The sequence below is a fragment of the Pinus tabuliformis genome, chromosome 8, assembly GCF_031772625.1.
Source record: "Pinus tabuliformis cultivar Carrire ecotype Pingquan chromosome 8, CPIR1, whole genome shotgun sequence".
NCBI classification, from domain to species: Eukaryota; Viridiplantae; Streptophyta; class Pinopsida; order Pinales; family Pinaceae; genus Pinus; species Pinus tabuliformis.
Genome location: NC_142294.1, coordinates 1,681,567,031 through 1,681,582,406, shown reverse-complemented (window position 1 = coordinate 1,681,582,406; position 15,376 = coordinate 1,681,567,031). Strand labels below are relative to the sequence as shown.

Genomic DNA, 15,376 nt, shown 5'->3' with positions numbered 1-15,376 from the left:
TGGGTGAGCCGAATTTGGCACCCTAGTTGTATTCAAAAATATGCATAATAATAAAAGCCTCATATTTGTTGCACCGGTTTTCCCACACTAGGTTTTTCCGGGGATGTTTAGTCCAAAAATAAGTGTCCTTTGTGTGGTTGTCTCATTTATTTTTCAGTACTTGATCTGTATAGTGGTGTAGGCTACAGTGTATTTGCATTAATATTTTCTTAATATTTCTGAAAATAACTTGTTAAAATGAAGAACACAAGTAGGTAATGCAAATCAGTTTACTGTAGTAGCATTTCTAGTTTGTTAGATTCATAACTTTTCACTGGAACAACAAAAAGTTTCCTCTTTTTAAGTTTTGTTTCGATCCATTGTTGGATAAGTCATGCAGCGAATCTAGACATTTATCATATTATGTTTTGGTCTATTTAAACTGGTTAATACATATGGAAGTGGTTGTTGTTGGTTTCAATATTGCTGGGAGCTATTGTAGTATTATGTTGTGATCTGTATTAATGAGTATGCTTTGATGTTGAAGAGATTCCAGTTATATTGCAGAGATTATTGTGGTATGAATGTTTCGAAATCGTTATCCTTTAGTTTATGTGTAATCTCCTTTATGTTGTCTTCTTAATTTGCTTTAAAGGTGTATGGAACAACTATGCTTGAATTCATTTTACATGCTCTTGTCTAGCTGCTCTGAAATGTTTCAGTTGCAAATGAAATGTTTATACCTTTGAATGCTTTGTCTTTTCCTCTTGATATTCATTCATCCAAGTTGCAGTAATGAAATGTAATTTGTTCTGCCATTATAGATGAGTGCCTTGATGTTCTTATTCTACTATACTACAAATTTCCTTCTTATTTCGAAACTATACTAGTCAAGCCTCTGTACATAAAGCTAGTTGGGAAATGCATAGGCATGATCGACCAGGAAGGTCATGATCACATTGCATTAGTTTCCTTAGAATCCTCTACCACCCCCAAACCAAAAACCTGAACACTTTCTAGATCTGGTCTCTGTCAAAGTTTGTTTTTCAAAGCTTTTATCTCTGAGTTTGCTCAGTGAGGGAGCCCCCTCAGGTTGAAGAAGACCAGTCTATCAACCAAAAGAGGTTTGTGGTTACCTCTATGATCCTTTTCCCTTCAGCCTAAAATGAAATCATGGAATGCTAACATCAAGTGCAGGCAGAAGCAAGGATTGTTTTGGGAGCTGAGTTTCATTGTAGGCTTCCCACAACAGGGCCAAGTGTCCTTGTGACATTTGCGCAAGTAGGAAGGGTTGAGCAAGTGCAGATAGAGGCCGAAGTTGTTAAGTGAATCCTAGGTAGTTTTTATGGTGTGTCAATTGTGGAACAATCCTCAAAAGGGAAGGCTGCATTTCTGGTATGCTTGAGCAAAAGGACACAGTTCTATACCTCCCTAGATCAGGGAGCTGAGAGGTCTAATTGGGGTGCGGTTTAGCTATAGACGGCAGGAAGGGAAGGAAGGATTATGATTGAGGTTGACCGCAGTTGAGTACAAATATTTTGGAGTAGAAGGATAGGGCTATCAAGCATTATTGGAAGCCCTAACCAGGAGCAACAACCTACAACACTACCACACTAGCCCTAGAGGTATGTTTTGAAGTTCATATGCTAGGTGGATGTAGTCCAGGTTGGACAGTTGATTGGTTGTCTTGGTATTGGGCATTTGAGGTTTGTTGGAGGGCAGCATGAAAGTGCCAAAGTGTGAAGCCCCAAGTACAGTGCAGGGAAGGACACTTAGCTGCTCGGAGTGACGGTCGTTGGAGCTCATAGGTCTAACCAACTAGAGGAGCAGTTTTGTTGTAGCCTGTGTGCAAATTCAAAAACCCAAATCCTGTTGCAGCAACTAGAAAGTATTCTCCTAATTCTTAATTAAATTTAACAATTTATTTACCATTTCCTACAGCAAATATTGAATAACTCACACTGCAACCTACACAATAAAACTGTGGAAGAATAAACGCTGCAAGAAATGCTAGCACACACATAAATTTACACAGTTATTTTTGGACAAATGTCCCCAAAAAAACCCCAACTTGGGAAAACTGGTGTAGCAGTGAGGGTTTTATTTATTTTGCAGCAGTCAAATATGAGTACATCTATGGATGCCCAACTGGCAATCCAAACAACAAGAAGATCTGAGTAAAATACTGAAGGGAAACACCCTTATCCCACAGGCAATCACTGGCTGGACTTTCCCTATTAAAAACTCGACCTCTTGGATCATTGCGTCAACCTCTGCGCTGCTCTGCGTAGCTGGCTGAACGGCTTGCTTCGGGCTGGGCTCAGATGAAGTCGTTCTGCCTCTGGAAGCTGAGAAAATCGTCTCTCTGACCCTCTAAGACTCCTTCCCAGCCTCTAGAACTAAGAACGGTTTTTCTTCTCTCCAAATCGATCTGCTTGACTGAAGCACCGTGCAGTCTCTCAGTGCTGCCTTTCTGGGATAATTCAACTCACTTGCTACTGCCTCTCCGGATCTGGAAAATATTTCCTCCGGATCACTGTCACTGCTCCTCACTCACTGCTTCAATCTCACTGGCTCTCTCTCCGACAACTGACTGCTACTACTCAGGAAATCGATCTGGTCATGAAATCGTATTGCTCAAGTCACTTCTCCAAGTGCCTGTCGACTTCTTCTTATAATCCTTTGTTGAGACTTCAACGACCAAGATTAGATTTTAACCAATGGCTAGGATTAACTTGAAATCTATCCGCGTGAGTTTCTAGAATATTCACACCATGACTTAATTAGTTCTGATTAATTAGTCATATTCCCTAAGTTTAGACTTAGGAAATATTTAAACACTGACTAATAATCTAATTAAGTCATTCCTAAGCCGAATTTCCAGAAACGATTTCTGGGTTTTGGAGATCTCATGTATTCTAGAATCTCCACAAAATTTCAAGGCTAGAACAAATCCAATGCTACAAAAACTAACACTCCCTCTTAGCGAGGAATGTGTTTTAGTGCTCCACTGCACCTTGTCTTTGTATCATCTCTTGTCACGTTGCTAATGTCTGGTTGTTGCTACCCATCAACCACTGCGCAACTCTGATATAAGCCTCATTTGTGCTAGTGCTGACACTGCTGGACTGCTGCCAACACTGCATCTGCAATGCAATTCCCTCTCATCTATTGCTACTGCAATCACAACAACTGCAACTGAGAAGCATCCTAAATACTGAATCAACTGTGATCAGTATGATGCATCTGTCACCCGAGTCTCTGACTGCTGCTAGTATTTGCGGTATCACTGAGGAATCTGCGTTGTTGTTGACTCTACACTGTGACACCTACACTGTGCACCCCAGTATCTAACTGCTACTAGACTCTGCATCTGTCACTCTAGCATCTGACTGCATCTACTGCCACTGATCCATCCTACTAATGAAAATTGTGGGCTCCTGTAGCAAGGAATTGATCCAAGAAGTGGACCTCCTCAAGAATCCTACCCATCTGGAGCACTCTGGGGCTATAGCACCAAGTAACCTTCTTCACTCCTGGGGGTATATCAACAAACATGGCAAAGTCTTCCTATAGCCTGGAGGAAAGCATATCGATCTCTATTGATGCTTCTTGTTGGTCTTGCTTCTCCTCCTTGCCCTTCTTGAGAGGACATTGGGTATTGTAGTGACCGAGCTCAACACATTTGAATCACTTGACCTTCAACAGGTCCTTCTTCTTTCGTTGCTACCCTTGTCCCTGACTGGGACCCTTAGATGCGAGGGTCACATTCTCCTTCTCCTTCACATGCTTCGATCCGCTGCTGCTGCCACTGATGGAGCTCTTCAATAGAGCTCGTCTCAACTCCTCCTGCTGCAAGTCGGTCCACATCTTGTCCAAACTTGGCAAGGTATCTCTACCTAAAATACTTTGGACAATCACCTGCCACTCCCTGGAGACACTATTTAGTGCCAATCGCACTATCTCTGTGGGTTGAGGCGCTGCCCCAACAACTGACAACTGGTCTCAGACCTCCTGAATCCTGGTGAGGAATTGGTCTATGCTTTCCCCCTTCTGCATCTTGATGCATCTCAGCTTCTCTTCTAAGTACATCTTCCGCTGCTCGGAAGTGCCCTGGTACAACGTGGACAGAGTCTCCCAAATCTCTTTGGCAATCCCTTTGCCAACTTTGTGTGAAACAATGTGATACCGGATTCCATCTAGGATCAACCTCTTCGCCCGCTCCATCTCCTTTCTGCACTCCTTCAGCTGATCTACATCCTGGGGTACTACTACCACTGCATCTATGTATGTTTTCTAGCCAAACTCATCCAAAAGGAAGGACATCCTTGCCTTCCAGATGACATAGTTGGAAGCACCATCCAACCTATCCTGATCTCGAAGCCTAGCAGCGGCCATCTGAAACAATGTCGAAAATATCCTCTTCCCTTCTGCTCAGTTGTTGCTAGGCTATTCGCACTCCCTTTTAGAGTGAGAAACTCTGCTTACAACTTCTGATGATCTGCAAGGGAATTTGAACTTCTTGAGACTAGAAGTTCCCTGAAGAAAATTTTCCCTCAGTGTGTGCTCTTCTTTCACCTGACGCTAGCTATGCTCTACCAAACTGCTGCAAAACTATTGCGTCCAGCTAGAGATCTGCTATGCAAAAATGCTGGGCTGCTCTATCTGCCTCTGGAATCCCTCAATCTGGAGATATCGAATTTTTTTGTCACACACTCAGGAAAACCAAATCTCCTCAAGAAACGCAGCTTCTCATTTCATTGTACTTGTGTATCTTGCAAGCATTTCCATTATTGCAATTATTTTCATTTATTTGAGCATATTTATCTGTTGCAAGTTTATATCCATTGGCACTGGTCTACTCATATCACTTTTCCTTGTAGGATATATTTCTGGAATTTCATTGATCTATTTATTGGTGGTTATATGCTCATGATTATTTGTACTTGCTAGGTCTTTATTTCTTGCTTCAAGTTGCATTTCAAGTATTTGAATGGCTGATGCTTTAATTCGTCCACTAATTATCTCCTAGAACTTGTTGCGTTTAACAAGCCATCCTTAGAATCTTCCATAAGGTTTACCCCCCCTTGGCTTTAGCTAGGAGAGAGCCTAAACGAAGAGAGTTAGGATTAGGTGACAACCCCTTTTCTGAGCTTTGCCACCAAGGCCACACCTAGTGGGGTTGAGGATTTTTCCCACATTAACTTAGGTATGTAAGTGAGGCAGAAACAGTCCCCAAACCTTTGGATTAAGCTCCTATGTTGGCCTGGATTGCTCGTCGATTATCTTACCCTGTACAACTTCCACTACCTCTCCCTGAGGTGAGGCCTCGTCTTTTCTGAACTACGTAGATCCAATAATCAAGCTGGGTTTCAGTTTTCTGTTTATGTAGTACCTGCTGAGATTTGATATCTTCCTGTTCGTCTTTGAGGTCCAGAATTTCAGCATGAAGAGAGTCAACTAGGGGTTGGAGGTTTCCCTGAATTTTAGTGTCTTTGTCTGTTGAGGACAAGATTTTCAGACTTCAGCACTGAAACCCTGTTGGAAAGGACGTGAACTTCAGACAAGCTGTATTCTACAGGCCAAATAAGGGTTCTGCTATTTCATTCCCATGCTTCTATCAGGAAGACAAATTTGTGCACTGAAAGTTCATTTGCAGACACTGGATTTCAAGCCCTAGAAATTTTGATATTCATAGTCTAACACTTTGTCATTCGGAAAACCTGTTTCCTGGAACAAATGATGAATAATTTGCCCACAAATTCACAGAATAGTACAAAACAGATGCGTTCTATTTGTGACTCTCTGGAAAAGACTTTCTTTCTACTGGCAGTCAAAGATCCTAGGGAAACTGGTTTCTAGTTTGTAATGCTGATGCCAGATAAATTAACCTCAAAGTATTTGCCTCAAATTTTATTCTTGGCATTTGGCAAAGAAAGTCTCAATTAAGGAAGTCTTTACAGGATGGTAGCCCTTCTTTTTGAAGCTGAAATAATTAAATTCTGAATCATAAAATATAGGATTCCTTGCTTAGTGTCCCTTCTATAAGAATTATATGCCACTGGTCTTTGTGACAGAAACTTTGCCTAAAGAATTACAAAAATGGATTCATGTTCAAATGAACTGTACAGGGGAATGTTACTGTTTCAATTTTCATTCTGTTCGTATACTGACTTATAAATGAAGCCTGATCCATGTTTGTTGTTCGACTTGGTTTCAGAAATTTGTTCTTCCAGGGATCTACCCGTTTATTGGCATGGTCGTAATCAGTCTCCTTGCTTTTGTTGCAGAGGTAATATTATCTTTTTGAGTATCATGAAGAAATATTAGTGTAAACAAAATAAGAATCAGAGAGGGAAACGATTTTCTATGGTTCAGATGTAAATGTGTTCTTAATGGTCTCTTTCATGGAGTCTTAGCTTTATCCAATAAGAATGCTCAGTCATGATTCCCTTGCCTTTGTTGCCATGATTATTTGTAGGTGCTACTTGCCCGGGGACTACAGCTTGAAAAAGCTTCTAGAGCAACAAGTAATCTATATATCGAGGTTGTCCTCCCTTCCCTATCTGGGTTTATCTACAGAGATGCAAACTCTTGATATAAGGAAAATAACATTGAAGATATAACATATAAGAAAAATACCCTTTACCGTACCTCTTGATTGTCGTAGAAGCATTTTGAGTCTAACTAAAATTCCATCTTATATTGCATTATAAATTTAATACACCTATCTTGACCCATTAGGGAGGAAGCTAGGTTTCATGTAAGTGAATCTGGCTCCATATATGTATACAGATCAGCTGGATTTTTTGAAAATTAGGATCTGGATTAATGGAAAAACATATATTTTTTACTTACCAAGGAAAACCTCATGGGGAAACTAAAGGGATGCTTCCCCGCATTTGTGGATCACATCTCCAGTTTCTGGCAAGCGGAGGACAGATCTCAAATGGATCCTCTGACACTTCGAAAGCAATAAAATGTCCCAAGCAGATCCAGATCTTGTATCTTGTCTCCTACATTGGTGGAACAGGTGACAGTGGAGGCAAAGTGAACTCATTGTGGAGTTGTCAGTAAGCAACCTCACAATGTACTTGAAGGTACCAGAATTTAAGTGTAGATTGATTGGTGGTTATCATAAATGTATGGGGATCTAGTTTAGCTTAGTAGGATCTGGGCATTAATCAAGAAAAGCTATGTTGGTTTATGATGTTATGATGAGGATGGATATGGACAGTGCAAAGTGTGAAGAAAGCTACATTTTGGGGTTTTATGTAATATTCCAGTTTATTCATATTATATCCTTTTTTTGCCTCATTTCTCTCAATCTCTTCACACTTAAAGTTGCTAGTCATATTTTCTTTAGATTTGAAACTTTAAATTTTGAATTTAAGTCAAGTTGTTTTGTGTAACTTTTTCTATGCAAAGGAAAATTCACAATCTTTTTTTCAAGAAGAAAATATAAAATTACATCCATCACGTGCACCGTGGCCCTAAGCAGAAAACTAAGAGTCACAGAGTATTTGCAGCTCTACCATAATTGTCAAAAAACCTATCATCACACTTAAAAAATCCTCCAAACTGATCACTTCTCCACATCACTATCCCCTTGAATTACAACCAGCCATACTGAAATTACTAACATAAAAACAATAGGAGAATCTTTTGAGACAAACTACAAGGCATAAGAGCCCGCTGTCAAAAAGGCAGGTGCTGTGAACAGTAGGACTGAACAGAAGGACACAAGCGCTAAAGAAAGGTAAGCAGGGACAATTTTAAAGATGGAAATTTATCTAAAAGTTTAGGAACCATAGTGAATCTTTACTAATCCTTAATATGCAAGCTATAAAATATTTGGCGGTATTTTTTTAAAATAATTCAAATTTCTAACAATTTCATATAGTATTTATAAAATTTTGGTGACTTTTAAGCAATGTTCCACTGAGTTTTCCAAGCGTGGAAACGCGGGAGTGGGGATACACATAAGGGGGATGCATATAAGCAACCCCAAAATTTAGGGAAATTTCGTGGAAACCGGGGGACATCAGAGTCATAAAAATATAAAATTATTAAAAATTTAATATATAAAAATAAAAAATAAAATCCCGACAATATGTCAATAACTAAATTAGTAAATAGTAAATCTTAATGATTATGAAATGTACATCTAAATATGATCATCATTTCATATTAGAATATTATGAATCAGAATTATCATTTGACATTTCTGTAATAATCAATGTAAAATTGTAAATTATCATTTGGCATTATGCACATGAGTGCACGGTACAACGGTCGGGGCAGTCGGCTTTCTCGCACCCCGACTGTGTTCGATTCCTGTATGTGTTGCTGCGCGGCAGCCTATAGCGCTTTATTGAGAATGTATGATGTATAATGATTGATGTGATGGATCCGCAGCTTCGGCTTATCTGCTCGCTTCGGCGTATTTGTAACATGTTGCTTCTTCAAGGGGATGAACTCCCCCCCCCCCCCCCCCCCCCTGAAAATCTAAAAGTTAATTACTAAATGGAATCCATCATTTGACATTATGCAATGTTCCATCTAAATTCATCATTTGACAATAGGCATTATGTTAATTTTTTGATAACAATGGTATTTTCTATGCTTAGGAGCAATTTACTTCAATTTTTCTTATTAGCCCAATATCATTTCCAAATTAGCAATAACATTAACATGACAGTGAATGCAGATAGAACATAAATAAAAAGCAGAAGACAAGCCAAGACAAGAAGACACAAGATATGGCGCATGCTAGGGACGAACCCCAATGTGGGGAAACCCTTTGATCAATTCCTCTTATTATTCTTCAAAAGTTCAGCAAAGAGAGTACAATATACAAAATTAACTTGCCCAATCACAGTCAAATTTGTCTGGTCAAACCTACGGGCAACGTTGGTCAAATGGCAAGAAAATCTCAGTTTCTATGCCAAAGAATGTGGTCTGCCCAAACAGAAATAATCCCAGAAAAATCGCAATCAAACAAGGTCAACGTTGCTCGGTCAACGCTAGTCAAGCTACCTGCAACTTGGTCAACGCTGGAAACAGAAAATCGCAGTCAAACTTCGCACATGTGGAGTCAAGTCAGCCTAAATGAAGAGCCACGTCCAACCTTGAAGAAACCTATATATAAGAGGAACTCGTCCTCCATTTGGATCACTCACTCACTCATCTCTTATGCAAAGAAGCAGAAGAAGAAGAAGTCAAGAAGGAAGTGTGAAGAAGAGGAAGTCGAAGAAGTCGAAGTTTTTGGGCCTTATCTATTCTTCTGGGAAGGTCGAAGTTAGGTTTTTTCTGCGTTGGATCTTCTGGGGTTCGATTTTGAAGGAGAAGAGAAGGGAAGGCAAGTGAAGGTCTCTTAGGGCATCCTACTAGCCCTAGGACTCAAGTCAAGGCAAGCAAAGTCAAGAGGAAGGCTATTAGAGGGAGATCGAAGTCTCCTAGAGGAGTAGTAGCAGTTGTTGGGGAGTAGAATTTTTGGATCTACTAGAAGGTCGAAGATATTGTAGTTGGAGGTCGTGGTAGACTTGATCTTGGAGGGTATTTTTGTGAGTCTAGGTCATGGTATTCATCAATTGAAAGATCTGAAAGACAAAGAAGAAATTTACGGGTTTTTCCCTCAAGAGGAGGGGTTTTGGCCTTGGTTTGCAGCCTATATACTATGTCATTGTTCTTATTGTTTTGGTAGTTGTTTGATGTATTGCACATTGGAATAATAGCGAACAAAGCTAATAAGTAAAAAGATAACACAAATAGTTATCAAGTTAAGAGAATTAACATATTCATTGCCCTATTGAATTCTCAACATGGTATTAGAGCTTTGGTTCTCTAAGGGTATCATGAATATCTCCTCTACAATGAAGAAGTTCTTCAAGAAGATTGCAAGCCTTCTCAAGAAAGGTATCAAGGAAGCATGGAGTCTCATATTCTCTTCAAAGAAGGCATCAATCAATGAAAGGGATGAAGGTCTCTTTTCAACTCTCTCTGGTACATTCCAAGATGAAGACATCTGGGTAATTGATAGTGGTGCATTAACATCATTGGTCGCCCCAACCAATTGAAGACCTTATCGAAAGGAAAATCCACTTAATATGTGGAACTTGAACACAACAAAAGCTATCCGCTGAAGGGCATTGGATCAACTTCCATAAAAATCAAGGATGGAAGCAACATCCACCTCAACAACATTCTATTTGTCCCAGGACTCAAGCATAGATCAAGCTAAAGTTATTGGTATCCAAGAAGGAAGGCTTTACAAATTAATATCTCCTGTAAACCAAGCCCTAGTTCACACTAAGATTAGTCCATGTGAACTTTGGCATCGAAGGTTTTGTCATCTACATTTCAAAATTCTTCCAATTTTAAATTCCATAGTAGATGGAATCCTGAATCTAAAGGAAGATCATGAAGGTTTCCCCAAGGAATGTGCATTGGGTAAGAATACCTAGAGACCATTTGGAAGCAGTGCTTCGTGGTCGAAAGAAATCTTGGATCTTATTCACTCTGATGTATGTGTGCCTATGACTTCAAAATCACTTGGAGGCCATCTATACTATGTCACATTCACATAGATGATCATTCAAGAAAGACATGGGTTTACTTGATTAAAACCAAGGATTCAAGGCTGAAGTGGAGAACCTTACAGAAAGAAGAATCAAGATACTAAGATCTGATAATGGAGGAGAATATACATCTAAAGAGATTATAGCATTTTGTAAGGAGTCTGGGATTAAGAGGGAGTTGATAGTCCCATACAACCTCGAACAAAATGGAGTCGCAGAAAGAAAGAACAGATCCTTTGAAGAAAGTGTAAAAGCAATGTTACACAACCAAGATCTACCTAAGTTTCTGCAGGGAGAGGTAACCAAGACAGCAGTCTACATTCAAAATCGATGTCCTCATAGATCTCTAGATAACAAGACTCCGGGGGAAGTGTTCACTGGGAAGAAATCATTTGTAGATCATCTTTGAATCTTTGGGTGTCCTGTATATATTCATATACCAAAGGACAAACGAAAGAAGTTGGATTCTTTCGATATGAAGGGGACTTTTGTTGGGTATAGTAACTCATCAAAGGCCTATAGAATCTATATGAGAGATGGACATCACATTGAAGTTAGTCGTGATGTCATATTTGATGAGAGTATAGCATTCAAGAAGTCAAAAGAAATTTCCATAGATTCTGATGATGAAGAACTTCTGATGTTTGAGGAAGAAGTTGACAAGGAAGGAGAAGGATCACACCATGAAGAAGAAGGGCCAAGTGAACCTGTTCAACCCGTGGTCATTTCCGAAACAAGGAAAAGACCTAATTGGTTGAAATCCACACTACTTGATGCAGAAGGTCATGGGGCAACACAAGGATCATTTAGAGAAAGTAAGAGACCCAAGAAGTATTTTGGGTATGCTACATACATGACAAAATTAATAGAAGCAGAACCATCCACTTTTGAAGAGGCTATAGAACATCGAGAATGGAAGGATGCCATGAATGAAGAGTATCATTCTATAATAAAGGATAGAGTTTGGGAGATTGTACCTAGGCCCAAAGAAAAATATGTGGTTACTTCCAAGTGGATCTATAAGATCAAGCATGTAGCTGATGGAAATATAGATAAGTATAAAGCAAGATTTTTGGCTAGAGGGTTCTCTCAACTTGAAGGCATCAACTATGAAGAAACATTTCCTCCAACAGCAAGATATACGACGATTCAATCATTAGTCTCTCTGGCAGCATCAATGGGATGGAACATCCACCAAATAGATGTCAAGGTTGCGTTTCTGAATGGCACTATAGATGAGGAAGTCTATATATAACAAACCTTGGGATTTGAAGTCAAAGATAGGAAGGCATATGTTTGCAAATTGAAGAAAGCATTATATGGCCTCAAGCAAGCACCAAGGGCATGGTATTCTAGAATGGATGCATACCTACATAGAATAGGCTTCACAAAAAGTTCTGCTGACTTGAACCTTTATATTAAGGTTGTAAACAATGTAAACAATGAACCTGTTATTATTCTTTTGTATGTAGATGATCTTCTCTTGACAGGTGTAGGAGGTCGAATTGAAGAATGTAAGAAGCAACTGGCAGCAAAAGTTGACATGAAGGATCTTGGGTTGATGCATTACTATTTGGGACTAGAAGTCTGGCAAGGACCGAATTAAGTCTATTTGGGTCAAGGAAAGTGTGTGATCGAGATTCTAAAGAAGTTCGACATGATGGACTGTAAACCTATGACCACTCTGATGATCAAAAACTTGAAGAGACTGAGGAGTTCTGAATCAAGCCTTGTGAATCCTTCCAGGTATAGACAACTTGTTGCCTCATTAATAACTGGCAGCAGAATTTGACATGAAGGATCTTGGGTTGATGCATTACTATTTGGGACTAGAAGTCTAGCAAGGACCAAATTAAGTCTATTTGGGTCAAGGAAACTATGTGATCGAGATTCTAAAGAAGTTCGACATGATGAACTGTAAACCTATGACCACTCTAATGATCACAAACTTGAAGAGACTAAGGAGATCTGAATCAAGCCTTGTGAATCCTTCCAGGTATAGACAACTTGTTGGCTCATTAATGTACTTGGTGAATACTCAACCAGACATATGTTTTGCAATAAATGTACTCAGTCAATTCCAAGTGGAGCTGAAGCATGATCATTGGATAGCAGCAAAGCATATTTTGAGATATTTGTGAGGAACCATCAACTACTGTCTGAAATATGATAGAAGGAATGATGTCCAATTCATTGGGTATACAAATTCCGAATGGGGAGGCGATGAACAGGATGGAAGAAGCGCTATGGGAGGATGTTTCAGTTTAGGATTCTCCATGGTCTCATGGATGAGCAGAAAGCAAGATATCGTTGCTTTTAGGAGTGTTGAGGTTGAATATGTTGCAGCATGTGAAGTAAAGAAGCAGTTTGGTTAAGGAAATTGCTATCTGACTTGTTTGAAGGACTGATGAACCCTACAGTGATACTTTGTGATAACACTAGTTGTATTTGTTTGTCTGAGGATCCAGTGTTTCATGGAAAGACAAAGCATATCAACAACAAGTATCACTATATTTGAGAGCTAGTACAAAATGGTGTATTGTAGCTACGGTATATCTCCTTTGATGAGCAGGTAGCTGACATATTGACAAAATCACTTCCAAACAAGAAGCTTGTGTACTTAAGGGACAAGCTTGGTTTGGTGGATTTGCCCTCCCTAATTGAGAGGGAGAGATAGACACTACATTCTTGTCTTCACTTGGGAAGAAAGAATGGAGGATTGGGTAACCATCTGGCATTCGATACTCTTTGAGAATGTGGTAGGGCATTCAAGACAAGAGTAGTCGTGGACCAATATCCTTTGAGGATTAGCTACCCAAGATAAGAATATTCCAATGGGACATCATACTCTGTGAACACCCTAGTGGGGTATGTACCTTGGGAGACAATGATGATGGTGTCTATATATATCATTGGTCTCGTCAACATTGTGCTCTGATCTTGTTGAGAGATAGAGTTGTTAGTCAAGGCCTTGCTATGTGACAATGTTGGTTAATATGATGTTAGACAGATGGGTTACCAATCCGTGTTAAAATTGGAAACTAGGGCCAAACTCCACGTGGGTCATCTTGTTTATGGCAGTTGATATTTTTCCTTGATTCCTCTCGTCGAGAGGTGTAGGATTGATCTTACGATAATCCAATTCCGACAAGTATTTATGGAGATATGAATTTATTTGTATTTACTTGACAAATTGTCAAGGTCGGCCAGCAGCTAAATGTGTGGCACACATGCCCAGCACATAAGTACAAGTGAGGTTGAGTCATTATCAACTCATCTTCTCTCTCCTCATCTCATTGGGCCAGCGAAGGAGCAACTCCTCTCGCACGTGCAAGAAGAAGGACGCATTTTATGTTTAGAGCAGCGTTGACTGATTTTAGGGCTGCGTTGACCAAGCGAAGGGCTGTTTTGTGAAGCATTGACCAAGGGTTGTTTTGGGTTGTTGAAGATCGAGTTCTTCAAGGTTGACTAGAGTTCAATCCAGGGTTGTTTGACTAAGTTTGACTTTGTTGATTTAGGGTTTGTTGTTGCTGTTATAAAATTACAGATTTCTGAATTGTACTATTTCTCTCTGCTGAACTATTGAAGATTAAAGAAGAATTGATCAAAGGGTTTCCCCACATTGGGGTTTGTCCCTGGCTAGCCGCCACATCTTGTGTCTCTTGTCTTGGCTTGTTTTTGTCGATCTATTAATGTTCTATCAGCGTTTTACTTTATGTTTATGTGATTGCTAAACAGTGGCTAATAAGAAGAAATCGAAGTAAACTACACTAAGCATAGAACATACCATAAATTAACATGGTATCAGAGCTGAGGTGAAGACAAAGCCCAAGCAAGAGCAAGAGCAATCACCGAAGGCTATTAAAGCAATCTCAAAGACTTCACGGGGTCCTCATCACACTTCCCTGTTGAAGACAAGCTCCGTGAGAAGTCTGACTATTACAGATGGAAGATGTCTCTCGATCTAACATTAGAAGAGCAGGAAGTGTTGGACCATGTGAGAGGAAGAATCGTTGAGCCTCCGTTAAATGCATCTGCTGCTCCTAGGAACAAGTGGACCATGGGAGAAGTCAAAGCAAAGAAGATCATCCGGGACTCTATCAACAAGCGCCTAGTGGCCTATGTTTCCGATCTGACCACCTCCAAGGAAATCTACGATAGACTGGTAAGCTTATTTAAAGTTAATGATGCAAATCGTTTTTTTCCTTAGAAATAAGCTGAAGGAAATTAAGAAGGGCAAAGATGAGAGTGAGCAAGCATACTTCTTAAGGATCACTGAGATCAAGAATGATCTCCTATCAATTGGGGAAGTCATTCCTGACAGGGAAATGACTATCACAACTCTCGGAGGGCTCCCATCTGAATGGTATATATTCAGAACCACTCTTCTCAACAATAATGTAATCCCAGGATTTGAGGAACTGATGGCAAGATGCATTCAAGAAGAAACAAGGATGGAAGAGCAGGAAATGCCTGCACTTAGAGGCAATCCCGCTGCATTCTCCTCTCATGCTAAAAGGAGAAACAATTCCAGGGCTAAATCTAAAGGAAAGGCCGGACCGAAGGGTGGAAGAAAAGGAAGATGTTACAATTGCAACAAAATGGGCCACTATGCAAGGGAGTGCCCTGATAAAAAGGACTCACATCATGACGATGATCAAAATCACTCCCGAGGCAATCAAAGGAATGGCAGGTTCAATGGCAAAGGAAAGAGGAATGTCGGAAATCAAGGAAGTGGTCAACCCTCCAAGAAGGCAAGAAACTCCAGGTATGAATCTAACGTTGTTAACAATAAGCAAGATGAATATTATCTACCA

At 39.8% G+C, this 15,376-nt stretch overlaps 1 protein-coding gene across 3 annotated transcripts in view; it reads left to right on the top strand.

The window, feature by feature from the left end:
- LOC149242691 (uncharacterized) overlaps window positions 1-15,376 on the top strand; it is a 406,135-nt gene that overhangs the window by 340,247 nt on the left and 50,512 nt on the right. For 2 of the 3 annotated variants that reach the window (XM_089374304.1, XM_089374306.1), the window contains 3 exons: window positions 6,200-6,271; window positions 6,461-6,526; window positions 6,901-7,079. In XM_089374304.1, the coding sequence (XP_089230430.1) occupies window positions 6,200-6,271; window positions 6,461-6,526; window positions 6,901-7,056 (294 nt within the window). In that variant the 3' untranslated portion in view covers window positions 7,057-7,079. The remainder of the gene's footprint in view (window positions 1-6,199; window positions 6,272-6,460; window positions 6,527-6,900; window positions 7,080-15,376) is intronic. The other variant, XM_089374305.1, reaches the window with a different exon arrangement.